The sequence below is a fragment of the Schistosoma mansoni genome, assembly GCF_000237925.1.
Source record: "Schistosoma mansoni, WGS project CABG00000000 data, supercontig 0234, strain Puerto Rico, whole genome shotgun sequence".
In the NCBI taxonomy this organism is placed as follows: domain Eukaryota; kingdom Metazoa; phylum Platyhelminthes; class Trematoda; order Strigeidida; family Schistosomatidae; genus Schistosoma; species Schistosoma mansoni.
In genome coordinates, this window is record NW_017386098.1 from 168,493 (window position 1) to 180,719 (window position 12,227).

General features: G+C 31.8%; 1 protein-coding gene across 1 annotated transcript in view; it reads right to left on the minus strand.

The window, feature by feature from the left end:
- Nucleotides 1-3,032: 3,032 nt before the first annotated feature.
- Nucleotides 3,033-12,227, minus strand: part of Smp_164770 (apg5-related) — a gene marked incomplete at its 5' end in the record, with an annotated part of 34,489 nt that continues 25,294 nt past the window's right edge. The window contains 4 exons of the mRNA XM_018792646.1: nucleotides 3,033-3,340; nucleotides 4,297-4,575; nucleotides 10,126-10,357; nucleotides 11,939-12,017. Of these exons, the coding sequence (XP_018644312.1) occupies nucleotides 3,189-3,340; nucleotides 4,297-4,575; nucleotides 10,126-10,357; nucleotides 11,939-12,017 (742 nt within the window). The 3' untranslated portion in view covers nucleotides 3,033-3,188. The remainder of the gene's footprint in view (nucleotides 3,341-4,296; nucleotides 4,576-10,125; nucleotides 10,358-11,938; nucleotides 12,018-12,227) is intronic.

Genomic DNA, 12,227 nt, shown 5'->3' on the forward strand with positions numbered 1-12,227 from the left:
GAATCCTGTTTATCTTGCCAGTATACTCATCCCTAATTTAGAGGACTAGTCTAAACCTTTCGGCATAAGTTATGTTCAGTTTCTTTTTAGATATTTCGTTGCATTATTGTTGTCGTTGGTAAACTTCCATTATGTCTTTTTGATTTGTAACGAAGACCTAGACCGTTTAGCTTTTCAGATAAAGACATGAACATTAAGTCAGTCATTTGAAAAACTATCTTCTCAAAGTGAACAAGTAAATAAAGTAGATAATTAGTCGAAGTAGTATATTAAGAGCTCAGATTTTTAAATAATAGAGCTTCAGGCACAATACGTTTAAAAGTCACTCCACATGTTTGCAAGAGCCTTGAATGCACGACCGTCATATGCAATTTTAACAGAGATCTTTAGAACCTGATAATACTGATTAATAACATTAAAGTGGAATTATCGTTAATTTGTACTTTATGGTAATTAGACGCAGTGCATAAAACTTATAAGTAGAAGACTCGTTAGTTAATAATAAAATATCCATTTCGAAGGAAATATTAGTTCGGAATATATCTCAAAATATCTAAAATCTATTGAAAATGATGAAATTTTGTTTCTATTCTTCTGATTTTATATGGAGAACTCACCGCTGATACCTTACAAGGATTTTCTAATCTTCAGAAGAGCAACTTACTTGACTATTTCCTTCAATATGATTCTACACATAAAAAGTAACCAAAGACATAATCACTTATACATTCTGTAAATGATACCTACATACTGAACTGCGATGGATAAGTATACAACTGATCAGTTTTACTCGTCGGTCAGTTTTCCTTTTTCATTGTTTTAATCAGCTATCCTCGAAGTGATCTACAACTACACCTAGACCTTCCCCATCAATTTATTTGGTGGTCATTTACTCACATAAGTCATGATTTGATTATTTTCATGCTTTAAAAAAATTTACACCCCCCTCATTCGAGACATTAATCGTTACTGCCTCACATCAAGAAATTCAGGTGTGTGTTTTAAAAATTATTAGTATATTCTGTGTCTCTTTCAGCGGTGAATGAATGGATGTCTTCAGGATACCGTGCTACCAATACATTTCTTTAGTGCAGCAGTACTAAGGATACTGTAGTTTCGTTGGTGCTACTCAAACCTGATTTACTTAAGACTATCGTTTCAGAAAACACTCACCTCGTCAACTGTAGTGACTTAGTTTTGAATGCGTTATGTAAATAATCTGAATGTTTGATTGTTTTCGCTCTGGTAATCGATTCTCATTAAATTTCAGTACACTGATTTTCAGCATATTTAACCAATATTGTGCTGTAAACACACATATACATACATCTGATCGACGAAGTTTGGTCTATTCGGTTGTGATTTTAAATGACTACTAAAACATTGCTCTTTACTGGTAACATTAACAAAAAGTTATATCGTTTGTAGTCTTAAGAATCCGAGAATAGTGATCATGAAGTTATTTAACTTTTGCTATACTCGTAATTATCTTATTACGATTAAGCCTAATTCTTTTCTTACTATCCAACTGTTAACATCATGTCACAGTAGGCTATTATTTGAGTCCAAATTCCTGCAAGTTATATGGTACCAACAAACACCATAACGAGCAGTTAACACATTGGGCCATATGAGTTTTTATGAGGCCTGTCGGACCATGTTTGAACATAACAAATCGTACCTAGCAAATAACAAGAAACTAGGCATGAATGAACTAAATTCATTGAAAAAAGACAGTTCAGAAGTCAAAATTTGTAAGATAGTGAGTTAACATACTGATACAGGTGATCCTGAAGAACAGGGTTTCACATTCGATCTTGAAGTTATGTTTAATAAATGGTTGTACCACTACACGGCTGAAGTGCTCTCATGCTTTAAGTGGTTAGCAAATGATATCAAAATTATAAATTTATGTAATGGATGTTTATCTGCTTGGAGTAACATCCTCACCATACAGTGTAACTTTTGCTCTACAAAAACCATTTCGGTTGAGGAAAATAAGTTTCTAGAATGTATTGCGTATAACAATGACACATTGATGACTCATTATTTCCTAAATTTTTCTAATGATTTGTTAATATCCATGTCACAGGTATAGAAAATCGTCTTAGCATCTTTATTTCACATACAATATGTTCAATAGCATTCATCGTCCAATTACACCTTGTCTTCTGCTTAAGCGTGGAATTTCCTGTCCTTCCTAACTCTCCTCCTGGACTACTGACTAACTTGACAAGATACGTCATTGGAATATCATGTGAGTTTCTACGTTTTACTTTGGTAGTGTAGCTAAGCCTACTGAAGATCATTTTATAGTTGGGAACTTTAAAATATGTAATCGATGGTAACAGGTAAACTTGTTGAATGGTATTTGTTAACTATAGACCACACGACAATATCGAAGATTATTAGTATACTCAATACACGTCTAAATAAGACAGGTGATATTTAGGATCATATCTCCAACACGATCCTTGTAGAATTTTATCATACTTGGGGGTATCAAAAAGATTATTTCCAAATTTCTCTTTCACGACATCATATGCACTCCTGACAGAATAGATTACTAAGATCTACAAATTGAATAATGGTTATTGAGATATTATAAAATTTAGGTAATAGGACGCATGATAACTCGGACTAACGCGGCATCCAGTGAAAATATGTAAATAGGAAGTATATGGTGACGGTAGCATCGTTACCTCATGATTTATAGTGTGTGATTTACCAATGATATCAAAATTTTTATGAAGAGTATTTATGAACTATGATAAAACAGAAAATAGTTACTAGAATATTGCAGCAATTTCTATTTAATAATGCAGATCAACGAACTACTAATATCGCTTTCTTTAAAAGTATTTTTACTAGGTCTCTTCTAATAAGATTTGTAATTACAGTCCTGTAATTTACAATGCCGAATCATTTTTCTTAAGAATTTACAATACTTATAAATACATATTTTTTGTACTAATATATCAATTTAATGTTCGACACATTCCGGATTTAATCTCAGTAAAACTACAAGAAATAAGAAAGCAGATTAGGTAAGAATTTATTATCATCATATCATAATTGTATAAAGATACTAAAGTTATCAACCCCGTAACATACACCGTTGAGACTGTAAAATTTAAATTCAAAGCACTTGAAAGACAATACACCGTAATGTTAGGAAAAATTTACATTTATGAAGGATCATAAATTTTAATCCGATGAGAATGGCTCTGAGGACGTGCAACAATATGCACAAAATTGTCAGGATAGGATAAGTGTTCGCTGATCCATTGCATCGGTGTTTCGTGGGGTAATGTGATACCGTGGATGAAAAACAGATACCCTGAAGGATAAAAATGGTACGACATAGTTACATCAAAATTTCAAATCAGCATAATCAGACCATATTGATCAAGACAAACATGATTTACAAATGTGGGAACACCAGTTAGTTGTACAGACGAAGCTTATTTGAATCACGTTGGACAAATGAGATCATCAAGCACGAAAGTGCTTTGAAGGACAAGTAACGTATACATTTCATATTTTTGAAATACGCTCTCATTTAATAAGAAAAAGAGAATTCAGCGAAGAAAATTTTCTTTTCGACGAAATCATTTACTTAAGCTTTCATTTCCTGTGTAACTTTTAATTATTTAAATAAAAAGGCTGTAATTATTGAAGTACACGCTTCACTCGAATCATCTACATTTTTTGTAACTCATCGCTAATAACATTCAAAGAACGAGAATTCAGGAGTATGATCACGTTTTCTATTCACTAGAGACGTTCCGATCTCTATCTGTACAAAACCAAGTAAAAGTACAATCTTTTACTCTCAAATAATGCTTTTCATTTTTGTTTTAATGAAAAAGGGAACCAAACGCGTAACAAAAGTCAGGATATACATAAGGCTAAATGACCAGTTAACATATACCTTATTACAAGTCCGAATATCGGTTTACAGGCACAGTAGAGCATGAATATCATTTGCTAATCGCTTGAAAGTAAAAATACGGTTTGAAATTTAACTAGCACTGATAAACTAGGTACTCGATGTCGATGGCATAAATTAAACAACTAACCAATGATATTTACAATCTCAGTTACTAACGTGATTTTATCGTAAAATTACTTATTCTAAGATGATCGATTTGACATTAATAGGCAGAACGAATTAATTAAACTCAATGAAGCATACATTTTATTACACTAAAAGGTATATTCAGCTTTCGATAGAAGTCTAGGTGATTGTACTATTTAAAAAGTGAAATAATATACAAATACTTAAAAAATTACCTTTTGGTTCGGTATTTTGTACAAGCGGATTTTTATTTGTATGGAAAAGAATTTCGATAGCATCTTGAAGTGAAGTAAGCGAACCGTCATCATTTAAAGGGCGAATAAGTTTTTGAATGAAACCAGATGGCGTAGAACTTGGATTCTCAGAGACACAATAAAGACGACATGGAATGTAACGAAAAGTTCTACACTTTGAAGATGATATATTATCGAGACTTGAAGACAATGGTTTGTTTTCTGGAATTTCAGAGGCAGACATTTCCTCTAAAGGAAGATCTAAAGATAATAGGTGAATGAGAACATCTCACAATGGTAAATAGTGTGGAAGAAATTCACAATACTCTTCAATACGTACATATACGTTAAGAAAAGTAAGGTGCTAAAATTAAATTCAGAGTAAGTGAATAAATGTAGGATTTTTTATACACTGCTAAACATCATTTTTTTGACGCGCAGCATGTACTTTTTCTTAAACACCTAAATGTTGTGATGGTCAGATTTATCGTGGTGATTTCTGTTTCACAAATTTACTTACCTAGTCTTGAATACAACAAAAAGTTTCTAAATATGTTTATTACTGTTATTCGATTTAATTAATAAAATGTACTACAATAAAGCGAAGCTGGTGTCGAATACATTTAGCAACTGAAACGATCTTAGCAGTTTCCTATTTTGTGCCATATGTAGAAAATTGGGTACTACGTTTATGTTGTAAGAATTAAATTATTGATTACGATTAGGAACAAATAAGAGACATGATAACATCCAAAAACATGACACAAATAATAACACAAATCACCTCAACTATAAAGTTTTCGAAAACAGACTATTCAAAAAATGTACGTGGTGATAAATATAGGACATACTTACTTCAAATTAAAAATGAATATCAAGAGAAACAACGTATAATAAATATCATATGGGAGCAGAAAAAATATTCAATTGGGAGTGAACAGTCATTCTAATCAGAAAGCAGTTAAATTTACCTACAATTAGCTTACTGAGTCGAATAAAATGTTTGAGCTCAAGTATGGAGTACATTTGCAAATAGTTTAAGACAAAACAATAGCCACATTGGCTGTTATACATTAACTTGTTAACTGAGACAGTGGCGACGTGTCTATGCCATGATGAGAATGTGACACAATGAAGAAATGGAAAGGCGTAAAAACTTCCAAGTTTTCACTCATCTGTGAAATTCTTGTCGAGACTAAAAATAATTTTTGGTTCACATTTATACGGTGTAGTGAAAACATTCGTCTTATGAAATTGATACTTTTTTATTCTCAATGGTCCGCAACGGCCTACTGAACTAATCTAAGTGAAAACAAAAAAGGGATATGATTTGTAAGCAATGACACAGGGATGAAGTTTTCATACAGTGATTCAATGGATTCTCCAAAACGAAAAAAAATCTTTCACATTAGATACCTTCTTTTTAGTAGATGGGAAATTATAAGGTATGACTAATACTCAGTAATATACGAAAACACAACGTCTTTGTAAACTTCGGTTAACCGATGCAAACAGGTTATGCGTAAAATGATACCGGTTGTCTTCCGTTAAATTATTTTTGGGCAGTGTACAATCTGGACTACACACTCTTTAGTATCAGCTGTAATATTCAACAAAAATGCAAAAGACACCCGTGAAAGTAGCCAAAAATGAAGAATTATAGTAGCGGGTAAATATATAAGTTATGTACAGTATTCCAATTGAGTTCATAGGGCTAAATTCTGGTAACAGTCAATTAAATGGGTAATAATTTCATAATCTTGAGTATCTTTTTATTTTGTTTTCTTTGACTACAGACAAGTTCACTCCTAATTGCGTAAACAGATAAGTAATTTTGATATCTACTGAACCTACATTTCCTTGTTTGTAAAAGCTGCTTGCTGTATGACGAGATAGAGCAGGGAAATAAAAGCTCATAGCCTCAGAAAAAAGTACACCGATTTGTATGAATGAATTTCATGAAAACACAGAAATGTTGAGATATTTACATGGAGACCAACAAAAATAAAAAAGGTATTTTGACGTATTCACTTCAAACTTTTATATGGGCTACACACTCCAAGTGTGAGGGTTAGTGATACTGCTTGTTTGCCCGAATCGGAGTAGCTGAAGTAAGGTTCGAACTGTGATTTGGTGGCTTAAAAGTTGAACGCCCTAAACACTAAGACACCACTCCACCGAGATGATACAAATAACGAAAGATTAGTGACACATCCAAAGTCTCAAGAGTAAAATGTATTCTGTCAAGATATGTAAATAATTTCAGATACTAGAACATGTAGTTTGAGACCAAGTGAATATTACATAATCTTATCGTTTAATGTAAAGCAATTCGATGTATATAAACAGAAGTACTATGCCATAGCACTATCAAAAACAAGGATATTAGTGCTATGTTTGGGGGAAGTTTTATCTAGAAAACCACGACGCATGAAGCGTGAAGCGAAAAAACTCCTTCTTATTTAAATAGGAATAATATATTTGTAAAATCTCAGCGAATGAATTTGTAGTAAATCCAACGTTTCGCCTGGCAATCTGGTCCAAGCTTTTTCAAGGAATTATAATCAAACATCAAAATTATCGAATATAAATAGGTACATGGTTCTCCGAGTTCATTATACACTGAATAGGTCATCCAATCAACGTTAACAATAAGTCTAAAATAGGTATGTGTATTAGTGTGCAAAAAGGTGTGTGATGTGAAGTGATGAGTGTTCATATAACATAATGTATAGAAAAAACGTAAGAGGTGAGAGGAGAAAATTACATTCACATTATATATTGTCTCTTATCAGTGAATTTATAAGGAAAAACATACAATTTGTAATATATATGATATGAATCATATCTGTCACAGCATGTATAACATGAAGATAATTAAACAAAATAAAAATAAAATATAAAGGTGAAATTTGAAGAGCGTAATTTTTGACTGTATGTATGTGTCATTTTTAATGTTCCAATGAATTCTTTAACAAATTCCGATAAGACAACAGATTAGAATCATTGAGTGTAAATTGTTGTCATTTTAGATAATACGAATTCGATAAAAACATTAAGGAGTTCAGGTTGTTACTTATTAATGATTAGCTGCCATGGCACTGCTAATTGTATTCCATCCCTCCTATTAATATTGTTTGGGTTAGCCCAAATGTATAGGGCTTCAGCTGTTTGTCTCTCCTTGTAAGAATTAAACGCTTTTTGAAGGATTCTTGTGCCATCGAAATCAATTGTATGACCTGATTCTATCGAGTGTAATGCTATCGCTGATTTGTTCTCCAATTTCCTTACATCATCTGAGGATTTAGGAATATGTTTCAAACATTGTTTGTGTTCCTTCACCCTCACATTCAGTTGTCTTGATGTTTCACCTACATACGTTGCATTACAGTCACTACATTTGATTTCATAGACACAATTTTGTTGTTCTTCTTTGTGTATTGGATCTTTAATTCTTACTAATTTTGATCTTAGAGTATTGTTTGTTCGAAAAAATACTCTTATATTTTGATTATTTAAGATTCTTCGAATATCTTCCGAAACTCCTTTCCGATATGGGATCACTACTGTGTTAACCCATTCCTTTTTCTGTAATCTTTTTGTATTAACAATGTCGTCTTTTCTTTCATTCTTAATTATTCTTTTAACAAAATCTTTTGGATAATTGTTCATAATTAAGGTAGATGTAATTAAATTTATTTCCGTTTTCATATCATTTGGTTCAGTGACAAGTTTTTGTGCCCTTGTAATCATATTTTTGACTACTGTCACTTTGGTCGAGTGTGGATGTGCCGATTTAAAATCTAGAAATTTTTCTGAATTTGTCGGCTTTCGAAATATACTAATTTTTAAGGTATTATTATCTTTCCTTTCCACTAAACAGTCTAGGAAAGGTAATTTGTTTTCAGGAGATTCCAATTCTTTTGTGAACTTGATTTTTCTATCAAAGTTGTTGATAAGTTTAAACAGTTCATCCAAATGGTTCCGTTTTATAATGACAAAGGTGTCATCTACATATCTTAACCATACTTTTGGTGCCTGAGAACATAATGAGATGGCACTAGTTTCCAATGAATGCATAAAGAGGTTAGCAACAATTGGGGAAACTGGTGATCCCATAGCTACACCTTCAGTCTGTCTGTATAAATCCCCTCGAAAACTGAATATAGTTGAACGTAAACATAGATCTAACCCTTTAATAATATCCGAGGTAATTAAAGGACAGCGTTGTTTAAGATCAGTGTCAGAATCTAATAGATTATATATAATATCTAATGTTTTCTCAATTGGAACATTAGTGAATAATGAGCAAACATCAAAACTTGCCATTATTTCATCTTCTATGTGAATATTAGAGATAACATCTTTAAAAACATTAGAATTTTTTATTCCGTGTTTGATTGTGCTTTCATATGGTTTAAGAATCTTAGCTAGGTATCTAGAAAGATTGTAGGTTGGTGAATTGGTATAATCAACAACAGGTCTTATTGGGACATTTGTTTTATGTATTTTTGGTAATCCATAAAATCTGCATGGTTTGTTGCTTTTTGGATATAGAGAAAACCATAGAGATGGTCCTAGTTTCGGTTTTAAAGTCTGTAGCATTTTGGCTCTTTCGGCTTTCAACTTATTCAAAGTTGCTCTACATTTGTTAATCTTGATTTTTTCATAAGGTCCAGATTTGAGATGTTCATTGACTTTTTTCTCATAATCAGAATTATTCATAACAACAGTAGTGTCTCCCTTGTCAGCTCTCATAATAACAATTTTTTTGTCTTTACGTAGCTGTTTTAGAGCATTCATTTCTTCTTTACATAGATTAGGTGTATTTGGTTTTTGTTTCAATAACGCATTTGAGATTTTAAACCTCACTGAATTCGCTTGATCAGTCGGAACATTGTTTAAGGCAGGTTCAATAACCGGAATAATTTCTGAAGCTATAAGTCGTGTTTTGCTCAAATTGAAATTGAGGCCTTTTTTAAGCAATGATAGTTCGTGTTGATTTAAATGTTTGTCAGATAGATTCACAACAATTTTGTTTATATCTAGTTCTTTGGAATTGTTTCTAATCGTGTCATTATTGGAATTTGATGGATGTTTAAACATGTGTTCGAATTTCCTTATTTGACGTTTTTTTGTAATTTGATCATAAAAGTTTTCTTAATGTTTAAAAAATTCAACAACATTTGTTTTTATTTCTGGTGGTATAATTAAAGATAAAACATTATCAATGTTTGCAATACGTGAACGTAGAGATTCCAAATTTTTAGTGGATTTATGAATACGTTCTCTAAGAAATACTCTAGTAGCTCTAATAGCTGCTTTTTGTGATCGTGGTGAATCGTCTGGAGTCTTGACTCTTAACGTTCTTGGATAAACATGATGGTTTAAACAGCGTAGATTGAAAATTCGGTGGTTATACCAATTGTACATTTTCTTCGATAATTTTATGCGATTGCAGAATAATATATAAGAACTCTCGTCTAAATTAGAACGAATAGTTTCACAGTATTTGAGCGCCGAGTTGATGTAAGACATTAAATAGGAATAATATATTTGTAAAATCTCAGCGAATGAATTTGTAGTAAATCCAACGTTTCGCCTGGCAATCTGGTCCAAGCTTTTTCAAGGAATTATAATCAAACATTAAAATTATCGAATATAAATAGGTACATGGTTCTCCGAGTTCATTATACACTGAATAGGTCATCCAATCAATGTTAACAATAAGTCTAAACTAGGTATGTTTAAGAGATATTTATTTAGTTGATTTAATATAAAACATCTATAGTGAAATATAAAGGCACTTACCCTTGGTATTTTGTGGAAGAGGCTCCATTAATTTGCTATTGATCGACCAAAATTGGTCATATCGAAAGTGTAGTAAGCCATTCCATAATTGCCGATGATCTCTAGCTTGCATCTGATTGATAACGTAGCTACGATGCTTTAAAGCATCAGCTTCTTTAATCATCGACAGAAAATGTGTTTCAACGGCTAGTCGACTTACCGGTGGGGATAAAAGCAAGTCAGTCGGATAATTCTAAAATAATATACAGTAAGGAAATAAGAACAGTTGAATTCGACATGATAAAAACTCTGAAGTATTTTATTAAGTGTCATTTACGATGAAAAAATATTGGACTTCCATATTCATGTTTATGATGTTTAATTTACTAAAAGGATTAGTGTATGACAAATCTACATCAGTCAACAAATAAGCTTTAGGGATGGATCTGAATAATGAAGCAAAAGCCTGTTCACTCTCCTTGTTTATGCTATGAAAAAAATTGTTCACCAGAAAGTTTACAAGATGAGCTGAATTTCCGGGGAAAAAATATAACACAAGATAGTGTGCATAGCTCCGAAGGAAATAAAAAACATAAAAACTATCTGGATAAACCAATACGAAGTTTTATACAGTTTATATTATTTCTGTATGAGATAATTTATTACGACTGGACAACTAAAGTGCTTCTTTGGAGTGGGGCAAGTAATTGGATTATTTATCAAGATCTATTTTTTTGTTTCGTTAAAGAGTATTGTCTATCAAAATACAGTGTAGATCTTTGAAATTTAAAAGAGTAGTGACCGTTAACCTTGGATCATTCACTTGATATAACCTACAAGATTCAGTTAAACATTCCCACAAGCCAACGTCTGAAACTAATTCACACAACATAAACCTCTCGCCTTTTACACAACATAGACAAATACTCGATTAAACCAGAATTATGTATATCAGAAGTCAGTTAGATTTATTTCGTTTCCATGACCTTAACCATTTTTCTTTCCGTTGCTTGTTGTTTAAACAGATATTCTCATTTCCTCGGGTTATTATTTTGTTACACAGAATTCTTTTTACCAAGGATTCTTGATTATTATTCACATAACTTACTTTTTAGAGTTTTGGATTCAGCGTACTTAGAGTTATCCTACGCACGTTCATGACCCAATATTTTATGTTTTACAGACTTCACATTAAAACTTATTAAATTCATATTGTTACGAACACTAATAGTTTCCAACCTTAACTTAGTATAAGCATAGGAAACTTGTGAAGATTACACAATAACTTCTTGCTTAGGTTGAAATGTTCATCTTTGAAAACTTGTTGACTTCGATGAACTCATTTACCTACAATTTAATAAGTATATGTAAGTTAAGAAGAGAGAAAGAGTACAAAATAGGAGTTGAAATATTGAATGGAAATAACGCGAATTACAGTGCAATTTAGTGCGTAAATTAAAGAACTACTGTTTATTGTTATATAAATTATCTTTATTAAAAGTTGGAGAATTCTAGTTATGTTCGTGCTGACTTGCAAATGACTGATTTTAGAATACATTGTTTTTTAGACCTATATAACACCAAATAACTCAGATAAACAACATTTTAAAAGACTTTACAATCCCATACATATAAGTATAGAAATCCCAATTATTTAGTATTATCTATATTTATTTACTACGTGGTGATTTTCGATCCGTAAAAATAGTGACATTATTGTGATCAATTCTAATGATTTGCCAACCAACAATAATTCTGAGTGGCAAAAGATAACAGTCACATTGTAATAGTGTGTAGCTAGTATAAATACTCATGATGTATATCGACCACATACACTAAAATGAACTGTTATCTTCCATGGAATGTCCATTGTATTTGCACACATATCAAATACAAGTCCGATCGGATAGTGCCTGTAAGAAACGAAAAGAAGTGTGGAAAGAGAGAATCATTTAAATTAATCTGAAGATGCATGAAGGAAGTGTTATGTATGGTTTTATGGTCAATATACCTTCAAAACTGGCATATTAAGTGTGTTAATCTCTATCAATAAGAGTGGATCAACCAATAATATTAAAGTTAAACACCCACCACTTAAGACTCATTTGATCCCAGACTGGTTA